We start from the raw sequence: 25,079 nt of genomic DNA, 5'->3' as shown, positions 1-25,079 counted from the left end.
TGCAGAGAAGGCTATTGTTTCTCAAAGATCTGCCCTCAATTACTAGAAGACAGCACAGGTGTCTCCTGCTACCACCACCACTCTTTTCTAGTAAACCCTTTCCAGGGCTTCCTATAGCTCCTGATAATTAACAACATGGTTTTTCTACCCTTCCCTACCCTTTGTCAACTTCTTTTGGGCATTCTTTAATTTGTGAAGGATTAGGGGCACGTAGAGTGTGGGGATGGTCACCAGTCTTCTGGTCACCATATCCAGGGGCTTCTCTAATGGAGGTGATAATCCAGTAACTCACCTCATTCTTTTCTTGGCTTTATTTATTAGACCATCCTTTAGAGTGTAAGATTCTGTCTCCCTCTCTTACCTATTATCTCTCTCAGAGGTCTTTTTTTTTTCCTTTTTTTGGCTGCATCTACAGCACATGGAAGTTCCTGGGCCTGGGATTGAACCCACATCGCAGCAGCGACCTGGGCTGCTGCAGGGACAACACTGGATCCTTAACCTGCTGTGCCACAAGGAAACTTCACTTTTTATTATTTTTAATTACTTCTTATTGTTAATTATTATACTATTTTTAAATTTTAAGGTTTTTATTTTTAAATTTTAATTTTTAAATTATTTTTTTAACGTATAGTTGATTTACAACGTGTTAATTTCTGCTGTACAGGAAAGTGAGTTATACATATACATATTTTTATATTCTTTTCCATTATTTAGATTCCACATATAAGTGATTATCATATGGTATTTGTCCTCCCCTCTTTCTGACTTACTTCACTTGGTATGATAATCTTTAGTTCCATCCATGTTGCTGCAAATGGCATTATTTCATTCTTTTTTATGGCTGAGTAATATTCCATTGTGTGTGTGTATGCCACATCATCTTTATCCATTCATCCATTGATGGATATTTAGGTTGTTTCCATGTATTGGCTATTGTAAATAATGCTGCTATGAACATAGGGGTGTGTGTATCTTTTTGAATTACAGCTTTGCTTGGATATATGCCCAGGAGTGGCATTGCATCATATAGCAAGTCAAATTTTTTGAGGCATCTTTACACTGTTCTCCATAGTGGCTGCACCAGTTTACATTCCCACCACGTGTAGGAGGTTTCCTTTTCTCCACGCCCTCTCCAGCATTTGTTATTTGTAGATTTAATGGTGGCCTTTCTCACCAGTTCGAGGTGGTACCTCACTGTAGTTTTTAATCTGCATTTCTCTAATAATTACCAATGATGAGCATCAGATGTCTAGATATCTGATCCCCACCCCCACCCCCACTAAACTTACATCTTTGGCAGCAACTCTGACTTGGGCTGGGGTTGGGACCAGGCCCCCAGCCCTGCCCGAGGCTCCCAGCCGGAAATCTTTCTTTAGTCTTTGTCAGCTCCAGCATCTCTTTTGGTTCTTGGGATAATTGCAGAAAAGCCTTTGATCCTGCTGTTTTGACTACAGCACTTGACAGCAGGGACATTTGGACCCTGACATTTGGACCTCCTTGTACACTTAGATCCTGAGCCTCTGCCTTGTGAATACGGTCTACACCAAGAAATCAATAAAAGCAAAGTCTTTTTAGCAGTTTCACCATGAAAACTATTAGCAGAAATAATTGCTCTAAATAAAACCGGCAGTAGATAAACATGCAAATTGTGAGGAAGATCTTTGGTTTGTTGAATACAAAATTGCAGGGGACAATATAATGATCCCAATATAAGAAGACGCTATAAAGTGAAGGATGTGGGGAGACTGGTGATCCCACATGGAAGGATGCCCAAAGAGGGTGACAGGATGCAGAAGGATGGAAAACCACATCATTCACTATAAGGAAGTGTAGGAAGACCTGGAAAGATCTTACTAGAAAACTAGAAGAGCCTGGACAGGATTATACCCTTCAGCCCTATGAAGGAGGACCACACTAGGTGTGGGGGTGGTGGGGGTCCTGGAGCAAAGAAGGCTGGAGCCAAAGAGGAGGGAGGTTGAGAAAAGGAACTATCAAGAAGAGAGATCAGGGGATGACTGCTGAATTGGGAATATTTTTGGCATCCTAACTCAATCCAGAATTTTTTCAGTATTTAGCATATGCAGGTAACTATGCTACGCAGGTAACTTTGTCTCATTTAATGCTCATAACATGAGGGCAGCATTGTGATTATTTTCCCTGCTGAAGCCCAGACGGGATGGACACTTGCCAGAGGTCTCAGGAAGTGGCACAACATCAACGAACCCAAATTTCCAGAGTTTCTCTGGAAGGCGGAGGTGCTTCATTAATCACCGTGCAATGCAGTATTTAGTCTATCCACTCTCCGGAGATGGCTCCCCAAACTCTCAGAAAAGACTGGAGTGGAGAATTCCCCAGGCTGTGTGCCCTCGACCTTCCCACGGGCTCTGTGCCAGCAGGCAAACCTTCCCGGTTCCAGCTGTTCCAGGACAGGGCTCCAGGCAGGGCCCCGCAGGCACCTGGTCTTGTCGATCCTGAGGAAACAAAGCTGGGAAATCCCCCTGCCTGTCCCCACCCTGGTGGCTGCATGTCCTGCCTCCGTGGCTGAGCCAGGAACAGGCGTGTGGGCTCCGGGTACAGAACTCCCAGAGTCAAGGGTTTCAGGTCACACCAGCGAATCGTTTTGCAAGCAGATGCCACAGGTCTCTGCTCAGACCGGGCAGCACACAAGGTCAGCGTCAGCAGATCTGACCCTAAAAATAGGCTCTTGGATGCCAGTCGGGGTGGCTGGGTGTGCAGCCGCCACACGCCCCACGGCCCAGCACCTCCCGACCTGGCCAGGACCCGGTGTGCACAGGTAAGGTCCCTTTTGGGGGTAGACTGGCACCTCTTGGGTCCAGTCAAGTGTTCTTTGGGGACCTTGGGGTGGGGATTAGAAGACCTCTTTCTACTCTGCTTTGGAGCAGCAAAGAACAGCTGACATCCTTTTAGCATAACAGGCTCTTCTTGCCCTGTCTTTCCCTAGAGGCGCCAAGGAATTTTCTCCACTTCCCTGCCTCTAAATCTAAGCTTCCAGTTCAATGACCATTTCTAAAGGATAATAGGGTGGATTAAAGCTCATCGGGCCCTTCTGAGGCCCTGGATGCTTTGTATCACATATCATATTCCAGCAAGGTTCCACATTTATCCATTTAGCCAGTAAAGGGAAAACTAATCTCAGTGGGAGGTGGGAGGGGAGTAGGGGGGCGGACTGGAGACACAGTGACTCATCTCATGCACAGGGCAGCACATGTTACAAGTGAGTGCTCAGAACTCAGGGATAAGAGCTCTTCCTGTCTCTTGGTAACACTAAGCATCGTGTGGACAGGGTGGCTCCTTTTGAAGCTTTTCCCAGTCCTGGTGGGAGGATGGGGCTGGGGGCAATGGCTCTGGTAGAGATGGGGAGACTGGGTCACTAAAGGACAGAGACTCTGGACCGAGATGTGGTGTGTGTGGGCAGGACAGTGGGAAGATATCCTGTCTCAGACCAGGGCTCTCCCACTGGACCCTGGGCTCCTGTCCTGTGGCCTCCATGGCCTCTCATGGGCCTGGAACCCAAGAGTTGGGAGCGGGGGACTCTGACGGTTCAGGAAATCGGAAAAGGTTCCAAGAGCGAAAACTCCCAAGTAAGATGGGAGAGGACATGAGGTGTATGTATGGAGGGGCCCCCTATGCCGGCCCAGCATCTGAGGGGCTCTGGTAATCAATGTTCTATTGCCTAGAATGTTCCATTGTGCCCCTCCTTGTTCTCTTCATGAGAAAATCATTTTGGTCCCACCAAATGACACTTGCAAACAATGCTGGAAGGGCTTCTGAGCTGAGTATACAATGAAAGAGCCATGGACATGGGGGTGGGGATGGGCTATGGGAGAGGGTCTGAGTGAGGGGGAGCTCCGTCAGCCCTGAAGGCTCCTCAGGGGCAAAAGCAGATCTGTACTGAGGGTGAAAGGGGAGGTAATGGTCCCCTACCATCTGATCAGCTGGAGGCCCTCCCTGGGGACATTTCAGTCCAGGGGTGGCACTGGGCTGGAGGGGACTCTGAGTCCTAAGGGCCGAGTTCCTGTGGCTGTTGACAATCTCACGGAGGGTGAGGAGCAGAGAGGGACCCTGAGGCCAGAGGCTTGGTTGTTAGCCTTTCTTGTAACCCTGTGGATGCCCAGCTGAGTCCTGTTGGGGAGGGGACAGCCTGCCCTCCATGGAGCTGGGGATGGCCTTCCCCAGACCCTGCACAATCCTGTGTGTCGATAATGTGTCCTGGCTGACAATGTGCTAGACATGGATCCAAGAGCTTTTCTTGTAAGCAGTAACTCATGCACTTACTCCTCAGAACTTGGACAGCCCTGGGAGGGGTGCAACTCAACTTCATCTCAGATGAGGAAACGGAGACACGAAGCAGTGGAGGGGTTCTCCAACATCACCCAGCCCAGGCAGCAGTGAGGCCAGTGTGCCTCTGAGTCTGCTGGCGGGGCCTCAGGGCTCCAGTGTGCGTCCCAGAGGTAGGGGCGGGAGGCAGCTCGTGCTCCCACTTCCCTCCCTGTCTGAACTCCAGCCTGTGCCCTGCTTCCCCTCCTCCACCCCCAAGGAGGCCTGGGCCTGGGCACAGCCACTCCAGGTCCTGGTGCCAGGGGTCACCCAGCTCTGTCTGTCCTCTTCAGCCTGACTCAGGGCTGGTGGTGCTTGGATTGTCACTTCAGGTGACCCTTGATGGTTTGGGGCCCACCACTGTCACAGTAAATAGGAGCTCAAGTCTCATGCAGCCTGGCATGGCCACCAGGCATTAAGAGGCTGAGAGAGTCCCTTCTCCCCCTCCCAAAAGCCTCGCTGGTACTTCACACGTGAGCACACGAGCCGCATCACCCACAGGAGAATGTTCAGCCTTGTTTATGCCCCATCGTATTTGCCACAGCTACCCTGGCGAGACCCTTGGCGCACCCCCACACCCCGGCCAAACTGCTCCAGCCTCGAGTCCTTACTCTTGGCTCAGAATTTAGCTCCCAACACAGCTGGGAATTCTCCACCTGCACCCCCCTTCCCCTTCCCCTTGTCTTCATACATGAACTTTCCCGAGTCCATGTCCACATGCTAAGGACTTACATGATCGCTTCTACCCAATAACCAGGGAGGCGGGTATGATCCCCATCCTACAGATGAGGAAGCTCAGCCTGGGTACATGAGTCTCCAAGGCCAGTGACAGCTCTTTCCCCGACTTCCCATCACTCTGGGCTTTGCACAGGGAGGGGGGCCTAGGCCCAGGCCCGCCCTCAGGAGCATATACCCTGGGACCATGGATATAGCGACCTAACTGCTGACCTGGGTCGGGGATGCTCCGCCGCCTAGGTTGAGCCCCAGTTGCACCACTTACAAGCTTGGTGTCGTATTCCTAAACTCTCTGAGCCTCATCTTTCTCATCTGTAAAGTGGGAACAGATATTCCTTGTCCAGGAGGTTTTGAGAGTAGATAATCACCAGGCATATGATAAAAGTCACCACCAACTATATAATCATTTCTCTGGGTCCTACCAGGGCCTTGATTTCTCAGTGAGCTTTTGTGGCAGCTTTAAGACATGGGAGCTTGGCCTGCAGCTTTCCCAAGGCCTGGAGCCACCTCTGTACAGCACCAAGAGAGAGGCCTAATGAGCAGCAGTGGCTGGGATGAGGAAATGGGGGTGGATGGGGAGCCACCGCACCCTCAGAGTCTTGCCCCCTCCCATCCCGACCCATCCCGCCCCTCTGCACAAGGAAGCTTTATGTTCTGAGGCAATACATAGTTAGAAATGATTCTTGAGGGGAGTTCCCGTCGTGGTACAGTGGTTAACAAATCCGACTAGGAACCATGAGGTTTCGGGTTCGATCCCTGGCCTTGCTCAGTGGGTTAAGGATCCGGCGTTGCTGTGAGCTGTAGTGTAGGTCACAGACGCGGCTTGGATCCCGCATGTCTGTGGCTGTGGTGTAAGCTGGCGGCTACAGCTCTGATTAGAGCCCTAGCCTGGGAACCTCCATATGCCACAGGAGTGGCCCTAGAAAAGACAAAAAGACAAAAAGACAAAAAAAAAAGATTCTTGAGGAATTCCTGTTGTGGCGAAGTAGAAATGAATCTGACTAGGAACCATGAGGTTGTGGGTTTGATCCCTGGCCTTGCTCAGTGGGTTAAGGATCAGGAGTTGCCATGAGCTGTGGTGTAGGTCTCATACACGGCTTGGATCTGGCATTTCTGTGGCTGTGGTGTAGGCTGGTAGCTGCAGCTCCGATGCGACCCCTAGCCCGGGAACTTCAATATGCCATGGATGTGGCCCTAAAAAGACCAAAAAAAAAAAAAAAAAAGAGGAGTTCCCATAGTGGCTCAGTGGTTAACAAATCTGACTAGGAACCATGAGGTTGCGGGTTCGATCCCTGGCCTCACTCAGTAAGTTAAGGACCCAGCGTTGCTGCAAGCTGTGGTGTAGGTCACAGACACGGCTGGGATCCCATGTTGCTGTGGCTCTGTCGTAGGCCAGTGGCTACAGCTCCAATTCCACCCCTAGCCTGGGAACCTCCATATGCCATGGGAGAGGCCCAAAAAAATGGCAAAAAGACCAAAAAAAAGAAAGAAAGAAAGGAAATGATGCTTGAAAGAGGTGGGCAAAAAGGCCCTCTCTTTCTGAATTCATGAGCTGTGTAATTGCCTGCAGTGCTTCCACCGCAACTGGCCTGGTTAGAGGTCATGGCCCCTTGTCTCTTGTGCTGAAGCCTCCTCTTCCCTACCAGGCCGGCTGCAGAGGTCACGTCCATCACAGCCGGCTCCCTTGTCTGAGAAGGAAGCCGCATGTGGGCCTCCAGCCTCCTCATAGTTTCCGGGAGGCCCAACTCTGCCAAACCAAGATTGGAAAAATCAATTAGGAGTTCATAAATTACCACCCCGAAGCGCTCTGAAACCATTTGAAGAGTTAATCAAACAAGTTAATGACATCAACGCCATCATAGAAGGAATATTAAATTACCTCTTTAAATGAAGGCTTTTCTGTTTTTTTTAAATAAAAGGGTTTTATATTAATTCATGTAATTGCCTCCTATTAACATACTTGCCAGAATCCAAAAGAAAAAAAAAATCTGTTAAACTTGGATTGTGTCTGATACATTAGGAATTAAATTATAGGCAACAAAAAATTCCTGGGGTTTTCACATCTAGGTTTAAATTTTTTAAAAAGAATCCCACAACTTTTATTTCCTAGTTGGGATCATTTTCGTAGATTTAAGATGTGTAAAGACAAGCCTGACTGGCGGTAAATTAAAAGTGTGTATATTTATACACGCATACGGGTGCCAAATTCTGCCCCTCTGTGTACCCCAGCAGTAGGTATTACTCTCCTAATAGAGTCATTTTCCCAACCACAATAACATTTTTCCTCTGCCCCTTCTTTCAAGGCACATTCCAAGCCCAACATGGGTGGTGTGACGGAAGAACTGCGGTCTACATGCATTTTAGCAGAGACTAGCTTTCCCCCATGATCCTAATGCATTAGGGGCATCAATATGTGGTGTCCACAGATACAGAATCCCTTCAAAGGAAGAGAGAATTTGTAAAAATATTAGATTATAAACTGTGCTGCTAAACCAAAAACTTCTAGCAGGCAGAGACCTCGCTGGCCCATCCCGTCCCTGGTGCCTAACAGAGGGATGTGTCAGTAAAGCTTGGGGGCAGGTGGGAGGGGGAGGGGAAGGCAGGCTGAACTTCTGAGGAAAAGTCAAAACCAAAACAAGGACCCTTCCAAGGCCCACTCGGGACCCGCCAGGGCAGCCCTGATGTTGACTGACTTAGCCTGAACCAAGAGCAGGCTAAGGCAAGTCAAAGAGCCCCAGGGGATGGGGGCGGGGGGGGGGGGGAGGTCTGTCTCAAGTCAGAGGGGAAGCACACTTCCTTCAGAGGTGGATTTTACCCCAAAGTTTCAGAACCCCACCTGTGCCCCGGTCTCTTCTAAAGGCCCTGCACCAATTTGATTTTCTTTTAAAGAAATTACATAAACTTCAGGACCCATAAAACTTGATTCCCTTCTGATTTCCCAGGGAAGCTCGGAGAGACCAGAATGACTTTCTATTTATTTATTTATCTATTTATTTATTTATTTATTATTCTTTTAGGGCCACACTCGCAGCATACGGAGTTTCCCAGACTAGGGGTCGAATTGGAGCTGCAGCCCCCGGCCTACATCACAGCCACAGCCACATCAGATCTGAGCCACATCTGTGACCTACACCACAGCTCACGGCAATGCCAGATCGTCAACCCACTGAGCGAGGCCAGGGATCCAACCTGCAACCTCATGGTTCCTAGTCAAATTCGTTTCCGCTGCGCCACCACAGCAACTCTGGGAATGACATTCTGACACGACGTGGGCCTGGCTCTGCCACCAAAGAGCTGCTGACTTCAGGGAGCTCGCAGGCCCAGGGAGGGCACTCGGGATATAAAGAACACCTGGGGAGGGCTTGTCCTGAAGGCCACCTTCCTATGCCTCAGCCCACAGGTTTAGGGTGAGTATCTACCACATCCAGAACAATTCTACAATAGAACTTTCCCAGGGTTTTTCCCCTCTCCACATACTCAAGTAATGTATGTTCCTCACAGAGATTTTAGACAAGATGTTTCCTTAAAAAGAATAATCACATATAATTTCATTATCCTAAAATAAGCATATAGCCAGTGTTAATATTTTTGTGAAATGTATCTCTGTATAAAAACAGACTCAGCTCCGACTCGACCCCTAGCCTGGGAACCTCCATATGCCGCAGGAGCGGCCCAAAGAAATAACAAAAAGACAAAAAAAAAAGAAAAAAAAGAAAAAAGAAAAAAAAAAACAGGCTCACAACGGACACGTTGCTTCATAAAGTTCTGGTCTCTTCTCTCCACCAGCGCAAGCCTCTTTCCTCTCAAAACTTTCAAAAAACACAGCTGACTGTCCTAACAATTTCACGGAAGGTCTAGGGAGACAAAGAGAGGCCTGACACAGCCCAGGGGCACCACAAAGTCGAGCACTGGGATCCATGTTCTCAACAGTCCTGTGGCTCTGGCCTCTGGCTCTCCCTGCCTGTCTCTGGCCTGAAGCCCTCCCTCCCCGACCTTGCAGCAGGGCCCCTCAGACCCCTTCTGGGGACGTTCTAGAGGGTCCCCTTTGCTTTCTTTCTTTTTTCTTTTCTTTTTTTTCCTTTTTAGGGCCGGATCTGCGGCATATGGAAGTTCCCAGGCTAGGGATTGAATCGGAGCTGCAGCTGCCATCCCTACACCCAGAGCCACAGCCACACCGTATCTGAGCCGCATCTGTGACCTACCCTGCAGCTCGTTTCAACGCCAGATCCTTAACCCAGTGAGAGAGGCCAGAGATTGAACCTGCAATCCCATGGATACTAGTTCTTAACCCACTGAGCCACAGTGGGAACCTCCCCCTGTGCTTTCTCGTACAGAAAAATTTAGCTTTGTTCACTCCACCACTTTCTGAATCATGCTTTAGGACTTACCGTTCCCCCATCCAAAGATCCTCAAATGGGGTTCCTGAAGCGGGAAGCCTGTTCTGTGGTTCACACTCCCGGGCATGGCTTCCTGGCCAGTCTCTGCAGGGGTCTCTCGAGGGGTCCACGTAGAGATTAATTTTTCCCATTGAAATGAATGATACATCTCTTCGCCTGGCTTCTCCCACACTCCACCTTAGAAAGCAAAAGAATTCAGGTTGGGACGTTTGTTTGTTTTAAAAAGTAACTTTGCCTCTCTTGTCACAATTCCATTTTATCAAAGAAGAAAGTGAAGCTTAGGGAGGATGAGCCATGGAGATCTGAGCATCCTCAGGGATTGCTGGGCTGTGAGAGAAGGGCCATGACCCAGTGAACATGGGGAGAGAGGGACAGAAAAAAGTAGAGGAGCTCCAGGAAAGTGACAGGTTCAGGGAGCAAGTTAGGTGGAGTAGAAATCACAAATGAAAAATCACAAGCAGCTTCCAGCCCAGACTGTTCTATTTGGCTAGAATAGTTAAAAACATAGATATGCTTATTCATTATAAAATATGACTGGAGTTCCCGCTGTGGGGCTGTGTGTTAAGAATCAGACTGTCGTGGCTCAGGTTGCTACAGAGGCACAGATTCGATCCCTGGCCCAGCAGAGTATGGGTTAAGGATCCTATGCCGCAGCTGTGGCTCGGATTCAGTCCCTGGCTTGGGAATTTCCACATGCCACTAGTGCAGCCATAAAATAAAAATAAAATATGATTATTTATTAAAAGAATCTCAAGACAGAAGACAGAAAGAAAAAAGAGTCTCCCTGAGTCCTGTCACTTACCCACAGTGTCGACATTTTGATTTTTTTCTTGTTAAAAAAAAAGTCTATATTTTTTTACATAAAGTTAAATCACGGTGCCAAAATTATATTTTTGAATTCAGATTAAAGTCTTTCCTCAGAGTTCCCGTCATGGCTCAGCGGTAACAAACCTGACTAATATCCATGAGGACATGGGTTCCATCCCTTGCCTTGCTCAGTGGTTTAAGGATCCAGCGTTGCTCTGAGCTGTGGTGTAGGTTGCAGATGTGGCTTGATCTGGCACTGCTGTGGCTGTGGTGTAGGCCAGGAGCTATAGCTCCCATTCGACCCCTAGCCTGGAACCTTTCACATGCAGTGGGTGCAGCCCTAAAAAGACAAAAAAAAAAAGGCGGGGGGGGGGGGGGGGGGGAGGGAGGACCTTTAACCAAAGGCAAGCTGAAAAGTCTGAAATGGAGTAGGAGTAGGAGTTAATGAGGGATCCCTGTTTTGATTATTCCTGGAAATAGCTCCTCAAGACAAGGCCACTGTTTCACAGAGGGAAATGGCACTCCAGGCCTTATAGGTCAAGTACCACTTGGCCTCTGCTTTCTCTGTTATTACGGTATATTTAAATGTTTTAAAATTAGCAGTATCTTGGGAGTTCCCGTCGTGGCTCAGCAGAAATGAATCTGACTGGCATCCATGAGGATGCAGATTCGACCTCTGGCCTTGCTCAGTGGGTTAAGGATCTGGCATTAAGCTGTGGTATGGCTCACAGATGCGGCTTGGATCTGGCATTGCTGTGGCTGTGGTGTAGGCTGGCAGCTGAAGGTCTGATTCGACCCCTAGCCTGGGAACCTCTGCTTTTATTTTGCCCTAAAGAGCAAAATAAAATAAAAATAAAAATAAAAATAAATAAAATTAGCAGTATCCTAGTGTGGGTTCTCTCAAGGGCAGACCCTGAAATCAGGGTGTGGAAAAAAGTTGTTTGTTTGCAAGCTGGTCCAGGAAGCTGGTAACTCCCTGACCAGAGCAAAGAACAGAAAAAACCCTCAAGCCAGGAAATACAGAGGGTTTTTTTTTTTTAATCATTTATTTATATATATATATATTTTCTACTGTACAGCATGGTGACCCAGTTACACATTCATGTATACATTCTTTTTTCTCACATTACGTGTTCCAAGGAAATACAGAGGTTTGAAGGAGGAAGCCATTTGTGCAGAAGGGAGCTGTCCACTTACACTGCAGCGATCTGAGCTGAGGAATGGTACAGGATAAGGACAGCCCCTGCCACAGGTGCCTACTGATTTAAAATTTTAAAACCAGTACATTTCTCACGAAACTCTGGCTTTCCGGTTTTTCACAAAGATACCTGACCATCTGGGCTTGCATTTCCCCATGGAATGGCAAGCTGCTGTCTCCTTCAGTAGGGGCATTTGTTCTCTACTGTGCCACAGTCCCCACTACTCCCTGATGTCTCCTGCCTGAGGCCAATAGTTAGGTTTTTTACTTGTTAGTTTTATTCTTTAACACCCAACCCACTTTTCTTCTCTGTGACCTGCCTGGTCCCTCTGGGAAGAAACCCGAATCTGCTATCCTTTGAGGAAGAGGAAGGCCGATGCTGCACATATAGGCCAAGTAGCCGTCAAGTTGGCATTTGGTTTCCTGGGACCAAACCTTTCAATATGAAGCTGTAAAAGGAACCTGGAGGCCTCTCTTGACAACCTGCCCGGCTCTCATTATGACATTTAGCCTGTGATTGATATTGTATGTGTCATCGAGACCTTGGCAGTTAATCTCTAGGTCGAATCTATGGAAACCAAACAGAACAGACTTGTCTTCCCCTTCCATTTTGGCTGTGATCTGGGAAACAGACGCTCCCAGCTGCTCTGAGATTCAGAGACTGGGGAACCGTGCAGAGAGGGATGCACACAGGCCGCCTTCAGGATTTGGAAAGATTACAGGTCTGTGGTTTCTGGACGGCTCTGCACTTTGTTCTCTCTCCCCATCAAATCTGCACGCTGGAGGATAATAGATCCCAGAGCTCCCTCTGCATGCCAAGCTGCTCAGGGTAGACCACACCACTTCCTCTTCTGTCTGGAAATCCAGCCGAGGCTTTCAGTGTGGAGATGGGGGTGGGGCTGGGGCTGGTTCCTCCCACAGAATAATGAAGGAGGACCAGCCTCAGCAAGGGTGAGGTCAGTGTCAGTGATCAAAGGAGGCAGGCAGGGGGTTCAGAATGTAGTTGCTCCAGCCTCTCCCACAAAATCCCTTCTTCTGAAACCTCCTTTGGTGGCAGGCAGGGTGCAAAATGGCCCAAACCTCCATACTGAGGTAAAGGGTGCTCAGCTTTGACTTCCTTCGAAATAAGAAGAGCTGGTGCCATGAACGGCTGAGCGCCAGACCTCTCAAAATGAAGGCGCCTTGGGCCTGCAGTGGGGAGGGTGTGACCTGAGGTGTCTGTGCTGGTTCCCTCACAGACGTTTCTGGCCATCCCTTGAAATGACACCTCGCTTGATGACTACAAATGCCAGTACCCAGGCCCCAGAGTAGAGGTCGGGCCTGAGCAACTACCTGCTAGAGGGGACTGTCCACCCTGTATTCTATTCTTTGTGCAACCTCACTCCTTCTCCAAAGAAGCCCAGAGGCTCCATCCTGCTTCATCAGCTCTGGCTGAGGCCTTAGAACTGGCATCCCAGTCTTATTCCTTTATCCCCTCAGGCATCTAGTCACTCATTCCACCCATTCGCTAGGCCGTTCCCTCATTCAACCAAGCACCTCTTACACGTCAGACACTGAGGCTAAAAACGACGTGAAGGAGCGGCCTTCAGGGAGACTTGAAGAAAGGCTGTCCAGCCCCTCTGTCCCAGTCCCACATCCTTATTCTAGGCTAAAGATCTGGGTCTCTGCTTCAATGAGAAGCTGGAAAGCATATCAAGCACCCTCTCTATGCTTCTCTTGACTCAAGAGCTCCCTCTTTTTTTTTCTATTTTTAGGGCTGCACCCGTGGCAAACAGAGGTTCCCAGACTAGGGGCTGACTAAGAGCTGTAGCTGCTGGCCTACACCACAGCCACAACAATGCTGGATCCTTAACCCACTGAGCAAGGCCAGGGATTGAACTCGCATCCTCATGAATACTAGTCGGGTTCCTTAACTGCTGAGCCATGATGGGAACTCCAACAGCTCCCTAATTCTTGCGTCACACTCTTGGGCAATTTTTAAATTAATTAATTTATTTATTACTCAAATGAATTTATCACATCTGTAGTTGTATCTTGGGAAATTTAAAAAAATTATTTATTTTAAAAATTATGGTTGATTTATGATGTTCCTTCAATTTCTGTTGTACAGCAAAGTGGCCCAGTCATACACACAGACATTCTTTTTTTCACACTATCTTCCACTGTGTTCTACCCCAAGAGATTGGACATAGTTCCCTGTGCTGCACAATAGGCCCCCGCTGCCCATTCATTCTAGATGGAATAGTTTGCATCTACCAACCTCAAACTCCCTGTCCATCCCACTCTGTGCCTGCTCCCTCCTGGCAATCACAAGTCTGCTCTCCACATCCATGTCTGTGATCTGTTTCTTTGGGCAATTATTATCAAACTTGAGTCCGCCTCAGACCCACTTGGGGGCTTGTTAAAATACAGACTCCTAGGTGCCATCCCTGGTCCAGGGTGCAACCCAGGAATCTGTTTTTTTAGCAAGTGCCCAATGCTTCTGAAGGAGGTGATCTTTAGATCACGTTTTGACAGACTCCAAAGAAAGGTCTCCTCTGCAGCCATTGCCTCCCAGCCTCTCTCAACTCAGGATTCTGCAGGAGAAAGTCACAGATCCTGGCTTCCCAGGATCCCCAAAGACACTGTGAGCCAGTGACTTTTTAATTTATCTACCGTGAACTTGGGAGAATCAAATTTCCCAGAGCCCCAGAGCGGTGGTTTCAGCCTTTTCTTTTTCTTTTTAGCAAAAGATAATGGAAAGTTTCAAACACACACAAAGAGGAACAGTAATTACCTGGCAGCCATCATCCCTGGCCAATCCCGTCTCATCACACCTCCACCCCTACCCCCCACCTCACACACAATATATTATTATGTTTTCCAATGGTCTTATTTTTGAAGCAAATCCCAGACATGATATCATTTCATCTGTGAACATTTCAGTATGTATTTCTAAAAGATAAGGCCCTGAGGTATCATTTAACTGTCCTCTGAATCTCCTGAAAATTGCTGGCTAGATCTAGACTCTGAGGACTCTGATCAAAGAATCAGGTTTTCCTTTGACGAGACTGCTTTTGTGATCGTGTGTTCTGCCATCAGAGCACCCGTGATGGCTGACGGTCTCTTCTTATGTTGCTAGCAGTCAGTGTTCAGTGCCTCCTCCATGAGCTCATCGGGTACCGTAATATGGTGCTTGCTTCCTTCTTTATTATCTGGAATTCTTTTTTTAAAAAATTAATTAATTTACTTTGTAGCGGCACCTGTGGCATACAGAAGTTCCCAGGCCAGGGACCGAACAGCACCACAGCAGCAACCTGAGCCACCACAGCGACAATGCCGGGTCATTAACCATTGTGCCACCAGGGAACTCCCTGGAATTCTTCTATAAAAGACAATTCCCCTCATCTACCCTGCAGCAGAGTTTGCATCAGGGAAGAACAACAAATACTAGATTCTTTCCCTTTACTGACCTGTCCTCATAGGGAGCTGGTTCCCTAGCATCTTTCAACACTGAATAATTGTTTTCTGTATCTTTATGATTTAAATGTTTGATGTGTTTCTATCAACCACAGTTATTTTTATTATCCATGTTCAGACAGTCCCATTTCTGATAACTGGGAGCGCTGAGTCCTTTCAATAGGATCCTGGTGGGCTTTGAAGCTACCCGTGCTTGTTTACATTCACGTCCCTGGCCTGCCCCTCCTTATTCTGCATCCCCCACTCCCACCCTCACCCTCTGGGCAATTATTTTTTTTTCTCAGAAGACCAAGACCATGTGTTACAAACATCCTCAATTTCCAGTTCTCCCCCCCTCCAAAATGGCGATCAATCACGGCGCCAATCTCTTTGGTTAAGAAGATTACATGAGTTTATCATCGTGAAGCCCTTGCAATGGTGCCTGGCACATGATAAGTACTACCTAAGTCTGTGTTAAATAAATGAGTTACCTCCCCACTGCTCACCTTCACTTTTCTCAGTCACTCCACCCTTCCCTCCAATCTCTGAGCACGATGGGTTAACCTCCCTTTCCCAAGCTCCCTCAGCTCACAGAACACATGGTGCCCAATTCCACAGTGAATTCATTTCCTTGGGGACAATGGAAACAAACACTTCACCCACATTCCACCCACATTCCACTCACAGAGCCTGACAAGCTCTCCAAATATACATTCCAATCTGCAGACATAGCTTTCTAGCTTGGAATGCCTCTCCGGGACCCCTGGTAAGTTAGCACAACTGCCGACCTCCTAGTGAGAGCAGCCAATGTTGACTTCAACTTCCTAACAAGCTGACAAACCCTCATGCAGCCAAGTTTCCTTCTATCCCAAGACTTCCGAAGCCCCAAGAATACGCCTGGCTGCCCAGACCACACAGGCTGTGGATTTCCAGGTGTGCCCTTTCCACTGGATGGCAGCTTTCTGCAGACGCTGCCTACCACAGGCCTGGAGTGGCAGGGACCTTCTGGGCTTTCTTATTTGGATTCAAAATGACCCAAGCCAGCAGATTCCAGCCACATAAAGGAAAGAGTAGGCACCAAAAAAGGGGTAAAATCTGAAAGAAAGGAGGCAAGAGACAGGCTGCCAGCAGGGATTTCTTAGACCCAAAGCCTGTCTTGGGTCTGCAGCAAACACACAGTGGCTCAAGTCAGAGGGTGCCCAGCACGCTTGCCCTGCAGAAAACTGGAATGTTGGCGAAGTGTTGTTTAACTGCCACCATGGCCTTCTTTGTCGACCTCTGTTTCCTGGGAAGAGGAAGCAGAAGCAGAGCAGGCCAGGGAAATGACTGCCAAATCTTCAGATCAGCCTATACCCACTTCTTTTGATAAAGCCCATGCCTTTCCTCCAATCCTGCTAATCCCAACCCTGATGCTCTCTCATGACCAGCTGCAGAAAGGAAAGAAAATCCTTTGGCTCCAAAATGACATCCGGAGAATCAAAGACAAGCCTCAAGAATGCCTACCCGGCTGCCAAGAAGCTGCTGCCGAAGGTGGAGGAGGAGGGGGAGGCTGAGGAGTACTGTACCCCAGGAGCCTTTGAGCTGGAGCGTCTCTTCTGGAAGGGCAGTCCCCAGTACACCCATGTCAACGAGGTCTGGCCCAAGCTCTACATTGGTGATGAGTAAGTGCCCATCTTCACCTCTGGCCTCATCCAGGAGAAGACAGCCAGCCCTCCCCTGGGCACAGCCCTCCCCACCTTCTTGCCATGAGCTCTTGCTTTTTAGGTTGGTTCTATGAGAACTCTACTAGTTAAGGCTGGGCTTATTTTCATATTACATCAAGCTCAGGAAAGGTGCTGAAGCCAGAGAGAGGTTGGTTTCTCACCTACACACAAGAAGGGCAGAGTAAGGCAAGCTGGATCTTGATATATGACACCAGGGTCATCAGGAGTTCTGGCTCCTATGCTTGGGATCCACCATCCCTAGGGCATGGCTTCCTTCTTCAGGGTTGTTTCATGGTCTGACATTGCTAGCAGGGCTCCTGCTGTCAATTGTAGGATCCAGACTACGGGAAGCTAGAGGGAAAGGAAGAGCAAAAGGATATCTTCCTAAAGGGTGGTCCCACCCAAGACTCTCCCTGCCTCTAGCTGCAAGGGAAGCTGGGAAATGTCATCTTGCTAGGGATAAAACCAACAAGAAAAAAGTCAGTTCTCAGGTGGATGGCACAGGAACACACCAACCTATGTGTCAGGAAGCATTGTAGACCTAGAAAAGCTGAGGTCACTGTCCCCATTGTTAGAATTTTATAGCCACCATTCCCCACTCTTCAAACAACTGGGAAGTGCCTACTGTAAATAATAATATCATGTACTGAACACTATGTACTAGACATGTTCTCACTTTATTTTCACTACAATCTAATGGGAGAGGTCATCTAACGACTCCCATTTTAAAAATAAGGATGAGTTCCCATTGTGGCTCAGTGGTTAGCAAATCCGACTAGGAACCATGAGGTTGCAGGTTTGATCCCTGCCCTTGCTCAGTGGGTTAACGATCCGGCGTTGCCATGAGCTGTGGTGTAGGTTGCAGATGCGGCTTGGATCCCACATTGCTGTGGCTGTGGTGTAGGCCAGCGGCTATAGCTCCAATTCGACCCCTAACCTGGGAACCTCCATATGCCGTGGGAGCGGCCCAAGAAATGGCAAAAAGACAAAATTTAAAAACAAAAATAAATAAGGAAACCAAGGAGTTCCATGTGGCTCAACTGGTTAAGTATCCAGTGTTGTCACTGCAGTGGCTCGAGTTCGATCCCTGGCCTGGGAATTTCTGCATGCCATGGGTGCAGGCAAAAACAAATAAATAAAATTTAAAAAATAAAGGTAAGGAAACCGAGGCACAGAGCAATTAAGTAACTAGCCTAAGGTCCACAGCTCAGTAAGTGTCTGAGAGCTGGGATTCAAATACAGTCTTGCCCAACCCAGAAGCTTTCATCCTGACTAGCACTTTTGTTCCTTCCTCCATCTCCCAGGATTCCAGCTCACGGGTCATCTCTCCAAGGAGCAGATGGTGCAGGACTCCTGCACGTGTGATTTTTAGTAAACACCTTGCTACTTAAAAACCTAGAGATAACTGTCTAGTGATGGGAAACCCAGGGGCAGCATCCCTTTTCTTTTTTATCTTAATACTTTGAAGTGGAAGTTACAAAAATGATATGCCCTTTTGTACTAAATTAAACTAAACAGAGGGTTATAAAAACCACCTGTATGGTAGTTCCCTTGTGGCACAGTGGGTTAATCACTCAGCATTGTCATTGCAGCGGCTTGGGTAGCTGTTGTGTGTGGGTTTGATCCCTAGCCTAGGAACTTCCACATGCTGAAAGTGCAGAGGGAAAAAAAAAAAAAAAAAACACCTGTATAATCTCCCTTTGTCCTGTCTTAATTCAGCCATTGAGTAACCAGGGTTATGTTTACTTTATGTATGTTACTGAAAACATAAGGAAGCATACATACATTTAAAGAAGTTTTTTTCTTTTAAATAATTTTTAGCAAAAAGGGTGAATTATACTATTCTGTACTTTCAATATTCCATAGCATAGCTGTACCACAATTTATCCAATCATTTCTCAGTTGTGAGCATTAGGGGAACCCAGGTTCCCCTAAATAGGTACTCTGCATTATTTACTTTTTAAAAATAATAGCTTGAATTCCTGTCGTGGCTCAGCAGAAATGAATCTGAATAGTACCTGTGAGGACGCAGGTTCGATCCCTGGCCTCACTCAGCAGATTAAGGATCTGGTGTTGCTGTGGCTCTGGCATAGGCCAGTGGCTACAGCTCCTATTCGACCTCTAGCCTGAGAACCTCCATATGCCGTGGGTGTGGCCCTAAAAAGACAAAAAATAATAATCATAGCTCTATTGAGATATAACATACAGGCCATAAAATTCACTGTTTTAAAGTGTACGATTCAGTGGTTTTATTATATTCAGAGTTGTACAACCACTATCTAATTTCAAAGCATTTTCATCACCTCAAAAGGAAACCCTGAACCTATTAAATAATCATTCCTTGTTTCTCATGTTCCACCAGCCTTAGCCAACCACCAATCTGCTTTCTCTTTCTATGGATTTGCCTATCCTGGATATTTCATGTCAATGGAATCATAATAAATGGCCTTTTGTGCGTGGCTCTGTGCACATAGCCTAATGTTTTTGAGGTTCATCCAAGTGGTAGCATGTACCAGTACTTTAATCTTTTTTTTTATTGCCAAACAATCTCTACTATTTCTGCAACTCTTCTGTAGTCTAAAATTAGCTGAAAAGAAAGCAAGGTAAGGATCCAGTGTTGTCACTGCCGTGGCTCAGGTCACTGCTGTGGCGTGGGTTCAATCCCTGGCCCAGGAACTTCCACCTGCCACAGTCATGGCCAAAAAAGAAAGAAAGAATACAATTAGTTGAAAATCAAAAAGGTATGCATATACTTTGACCCTAAATATCACTGTAAGAAATGTCACTTAGTGAAATAAGAGTACCCATACATAATGAAACATGTACAACAGTGTTTAATACTGAAGTAGCAAAAAAAGTAGAGGGAGGATATGAATCTCTTACCTTTTGATAATGAAATATTGAATGTAGTAAATATATTGTTTTATTTTCAAAGTAACATAAACATTGTATAAATATAGACAACTTAGTTTTCCCACTTGCAACAGATTAACAAGAGAACCTTCCTCACAGGATTGTATGGCTTGAGATAATATATGTAAAATACTAGTGCAGCGCCTAGTACAGAGTAGGTATTCAAAAAGGTTAGTGATAACAATAAAACAGTGTGACCGATGGAAGGAAGAAAAACTTTTAAATCTTCCCAATGACCAAAGCCCATTGCTCCAAAGCTACTCCTACTAATATCCGTAGTACATTTCCTCCTAGACTTTCTACATGCTATTTTTGGTTTAAAATGCTTTTTATATAGTTGCAATCGTATTGATTGTTCCTTTTGTGTTTTTTCTACATAGAATCATTCATAAACATGCCTCTTATTCCATACTTCTCATACTTACATACTTCTCATTTAATGATTATAATTATACCAGATGGATATAAGACCATTTACTTAACAACTGTCCCTATTATTGGACCTATCAGTTATTTCCAGTCTCACTTTTATAAATAATGCTGTAGTGGACATCTTTATCTTTTATTTTCTTTTTTCTTTTTAGGGCCACATTTGCAGCATATGAAAGTTCCTGGGCTAGGGGTCAAGTTGGAGCTGTAGCTGGCAGACACCACAGCCACAGCAACACCAGATCCTTAACCCACTGAGAGGGTCCAGGGATCGAACCCACATCCTCATGGATACCAGTCGGGTTTGTGACCGCTGAGCCACAACAGGAACGCCTTTAACTGTTTTGTTTTTGTTTTTTATTATTACTCTTTAGGATTATTTCCTTAGATCTGCTCCTAAAAATCATATTAATGGGGGAAAGAGGATTAAGATGTAAAGATGTGCACTGTCTCTGTGTCTTTATCTATGCCATTCCCTTTACCTAAAATGCTCTTCCCTTCACCTCATCTCTGTGCCCAGATTCTATGGATTCTTCAAAGTCCACTTAAGTCACTTCTGCCATGAAGTTAGCTTTCCCCAACACCCATGGTGAGAAGTAAGTTTTTTTCTCTCTGCATATTATATACTTTATTTACCTTTCCTACAGCTTATAACAATCATAATTTGTTTGTTATGACTGGCTATAAATAGCTAAATTAAGTTGGATTCTTACCATGTGCTGTGCCCTGTGCTAGACATCTTTTAAATTCCCCAACAACACTATGAAGGAGGCACCATTATTTTTTCCCATTTTAAAAATGGGCAAACCAAGGCTCATTCCATCAGTCTGTCAGTATTTACTGGGCACCTTGCTAGGTGCTTTGGGGAATACAAAGAGGAAACTGGGGCTCAGAGAAATTAAGTGACCAGCCCAAGGGTACACCACCAGCAAGTGGCAGTAATTCTACTCAAATCAGGATCAAGAAGGAGTTCCCACTGTGGCTCAGAGGTAACGAACCCAACTAGTATCCATGAGGATGTGGCTTTGATCCCTGGCCCCACTCACTGGCTTCAGGATCCGCATTGTCATGAGCTGTGGTGTAGGTCTCAGACACGGCTTGGATCCCACGTTGCTGTGGCTGTGGTGGAGGCTGGCAGCTGCAGCTCCAATTAGATCCCTAGCCTGGGAACCTCCATATGCCACAGGTACAGCCCTAAAAATAAAATTTAAAAAAACTTAACAAAAAATCAGTATCAAGAAAATGTGGCCAGTCAGATAAAGAAGCTGTTTTCCAGTTGAGAAGAAGAGATGTGCAGAAATGTAACAGGGAACAGAAAGAGGAAAAGGTAGTGGGGTGGAAGTCATGTGGGGTTTGAGTCTAGGCTCTGCCATTTACCCACTGGAAGATCTAAGACAAATTGTTTGACCTCTCTTCACCTTCTATGGCAACAGTAACAAGGCTTATTTCATTGGGAGCGATTAAATGAATTAAAACAAGTCAAGTGCTAGAGCAGTAGCTGCCACACAGTAAACGCTCCGTAAGTGCTCTGCATGACAGCTCTAAGAAAGTGTCACCAAAGAGGCAAATTCCAAGCCTGGCTTTGGGAGATGGGTGGGATTTCACCAGAATTCCAGGCAGAGGGAGCAGGGTTAGAAAAGGCATAGAGTTGAGAACAGACAGGGTGATTTCTCTGGAACACAGGGGATGAATGTGTTGGAAAGTGTACTTTCAGAGGGTCTGGGATTAAGCCACTGTGGAATCAGTTTAGACTTAGCTGTGCTGTGCTAACAGGTATCCCCAACATCTCAGAGCCCTGCCACAGCAGTGGTTTGTTTCTCACTCATGTGACACGTCACAGTGGGCTGGTTCCAACTGTACTCCGCATCCTCTAGACCCCAGGCCTCAGGACTCGGCCCTTATGTGGGATATTGGCAGGCTCCTGGCAGTGAAAAAAAAAGAGACATGGCAAACCACAGGCTGATTCAGAAGCAATATGAGACACTTGGGCCCATGTTTCACAAGATACAAAGCCTCATGGCAATGGGGCAGGAGAGTGTAGCCCACCCCTCAGGTCATGCAAATGTTCTAAATGATGACACTGAACAATCGACCAGAGCTACCATCAACTCCAGGTGCAGAGGCTTTGGGCAGGTCCTTTGACCATTCTGGCCTTAGTTCTAAAAGTGGTTACTGAGAAGAATCAAAGAAATAATGGAATGTGAAGCATTTTGTAAATTACAAAGTAACAGACAGGTGCAAATATCATTGTTATTATTGCTACTCATTGAGAAAGAACCCTGGGAAGGTAGGTCAGAGCCAAGGGGCTTTATTCAGGCAGCCATTGAGTGTCCGAGCCAGGCAGAAATGGCCTAGTTAACAGGGTGAAAGGCAATAGAGTTGGATGTGGAGTTCCCGCTGTGGCGCAGTGGAAACCATGAGGATGCAGGTTTGATCCCTGGCCTCGCTCAGTGGGTTAAGGATCCATCATTGCCATGAGCTGTGGTGTAGGTCGAAGATGCGGCTCAGATCCCACATTGCTGTGGCTGTGGTGTAGGCTGGCAGCTGTAGCTCAGTTAGACCCCCAGCCTGGGAACTTCCGTATGCCATGGGTGTGGCCCTGCAAAAAAAAAAGTTGGATGCAATAAGATATGCTTGCCTCCTTGACATCTGACCAACTCATTTGCTTCCTCCAACCAAGGAAATGTCATAGCCCATTCAATCCAGCTCAGTCTAATGGAGCCCACACCCACCCCACCACTGCCCATAGGCACAGTCTAGGCAGGCTCCATGGCCAGTGTGTGCGACCTGAGCACTCAGTGCAGGGAGAGGACCAAGATCAGCACGGTGTGGTGCTTGTCCCCATCTCTGCTCAGCATCCCTCCTAGACACCCACTTGCAAGGTTAACGAGACTCACAGAGGCTTATTGAGAAAGCTGTTAATTCCACTGCCGATGCAACCATGCTGAGCTTATGCCCCAACTGAGAGCAGGCACAACTCCCTGTGTTTCTCAATCTCTTTGTAGGTTTTGCCCAGAGCAGGGAAAAGCTCAGCCCCATGCACTGAGGCTCAGTTTAATTTGCTATTTGCATTTAGGTTGAGCTTTTTCTTTCCCCAAAAGTGTCTAAGATTTTTAAAAGCCAAGGCTCTGGAAATGAAGGCAATCAGGACCTGGGAGTAAGAATGGGTGTCCTGAGGCAGCCAGAGTCACTAGCTGTTCCTAAAGTCTAGACCAGTGACACCTGGGGCTTGCTGGAGACCAGACTCACCCCCCTGGAAGAAGCTCACTCTTTTTCCCTCCTCTTTCCTCAAAGCCAGAGAGGTGGGCATCTGCTCTGGAGCCACAACATCTGGGTCAAATCCTGGTTCCCATGTGGCCTAGGGCAAGTCGCTCAAGCTTTCTGAGCTTCAGTTTCTTCCCCTATAAGATGTGGATCCATGGGTTAATACATATGATGCTTAGCACAGTTCCTGGCACACTACTGAGTGGGAACTATCAGAGACGGCACAGGTTCTGGAAATGTGACTCATAGTGTGAGAAGAAGGTTAAAAAAACAGTCACTAGGGGCCCTCTGTGCTAGGGGCAGCCCTGGAACAGAAAATAGCCCTGGTCTAATTCCTCCCACATGATGCTACTGTGAACCCAAGGCCAGGAAGAAAGGAAGGTCCCTTCTAACGGGCTTTCTCCAGCCAACTCCTTCTGCAGAGTTGTCTGGTCATTGCAGGGGACGAGGGTGGCCTAGAACCTGAGACGGTAGTGCAACATCAAAGCCCTACGCACCTGTGGGTTTCAGAAATTCTAAAACATTTTCTCAATCCCAGCTTATCCCAAGGGGATCCTCAAATGGGGTGGTGGTGACTCTAAGTTACCACTGCTTACCAGCCTGGGGAGGACAGAGAAGCTGCCTCCCCCAGCCCACAGTCTGGTGAGAAGAGGGATGTGCCTGGGGTTAAGCGCCCTGGGTCAGTGGAGGGGTTCAGTGCAGGCCAGGCAGTCATCTTCTGGGTGTCCTCACAGGGAAGCCTTCCTCGCTCAAAGGCACTGCCACCCTCTCCCGCCCACTTCCCACAACTTGGTAGGGGGTCTGAATCTGCAAGTGGGAGCTGCAGGGACAGTGAGGAGTGGCGCAAAGGTCCTCCGGTGGCCACTTTGGGAGCACCGAGTTCAAGCCCCCAGTGTGGGTAGCCACTCTGTGTGGCCTCTGACGAATATCCTATTGTTCTGGGACTCAGTTTCTTTATTTGTAAAATAAAGGGATAATTTCAAAGGTCCCTTCCAGCACTAAAGTAAAATTCTTTAAGAAATGTCCTATTAAATAAAATTAGGCTCTATTGGGTTCAAGCACATACTTGTTTTATTACTTTTAAGTCATTCAAATTAGATTCAAATTAGGTTAACCAAGTGTTGCCCTCCAGAGAGCCAGGGACTGGCATCAATGATGAGATAAGAATAATTCATCACCTCTTATCAATCAGCAGCCCCTAAATGGGTGCTTCAAAAGCACTTGAGGATGCTTGAAAGCACTAAATTTCTATAATTTAAATATCCTCACTTTAATCTCATTCACATCTTTCATTTGCTTAGCAAAATCTTTTCTTTCTTTCTTTTTCTTTCATTCTTTTTTCTTTTCTTTCTCTTTTTTTCTTTCTTTCTTCTTTCTTTCTTTTCCTTCCTTCCTTCCTTCCTTCCCTCCTTCTTTCCTTCCCCCCCTGTAGTCAGCAGGAGGGGAAATATCCTGCCTACTGTCAGAGTAATTGTAAATCCCCAGGCAGGCCAACCTCCACGTAGTAAGGCTGAAACAGGGTAACCGTGAGATCTCTTTTCCCTCTCGTGATAGAGGCAGCCCTGAAGGCCAGCACCAGGCTCTGCTAAGCCATTCTGTCACTTGAACGGTGGGGGCCTAAGCAGCACCCTATTTTTTTTTTTTTTTTTTGGTCTCTTTAGGGCTGTACCTGCAGCATGTGGAGGTTCCCAGGCTAGGGGTCTAATCGGAGATTTTGCTGCCAGCCTACGCCACAGCCACAGCAATGCCAGATCCAAGCCTCATCTGCAACCTACACCACAGCTCAAGGCAACGCCAGATCCTCAACCCACTGAGCAAACCCAAGGATCGAACCCGCAACTTCACGGTTCCTAGTCA

The 25,079-nt window shown here is 47.1% G+C and overlaps 1 protein-coding gene across 2 annotated transcripts in view; it reads left to right on the top strand.

Moving 5' to 3' along the window:
• Window positions 1-2,526: 2,526 nt before the first annotated feature.
• Window positions 2,527-25,079, top strand: part of DUSP29 (dual specificity phosphatase 29) — a 40,364-nt gene continuing 17,811 nt past the window's right edge. Inside the window, exons 1-2 of one of the 2 annotated variants that reach the window (XM_047761942.1) lie at window positions 2,527-2,794; window positions 16,341-16,574. In XM_047761942.1, coding sequence (XP_047617898.1) covers window positions 2,631-2,794; window positions 16,341-16,574 — 398 coding nt within the window. In that variant the 5' untranslated portion in view covers window positions 2,527-2,630. Of the gene's footprint in view, window positions 2,795-15,639; window positions 15,680-16,340; window positions 16,575-25,079 lie in introns of those variants that run through there. The other variant, XM_047761943.1, reaches the window with a different exon arrangement.

Source organism: Phacochoerus africanus, chromosome 15 (assembly GCF_016906955.1).
Source record: "Phacochoerus africanus isolate WHEZ1 chromosome 15, ROS_Pafr_v1, whole genome shotgun sequence".
In the NCBI taxonomy this organism is placed as follows: domain Eukaryota; kingdom Metazoa; phylum Chordata; class Mammalia; order Artiodactyla; family Suidae; genus Phacochoerus; species Phacochoerus africanus.
The sequence above is the reverse complement of the archived record's forward strand: the minus strand, read 5'-3'. Positions and strand labels throughout refer to the sequence as shown.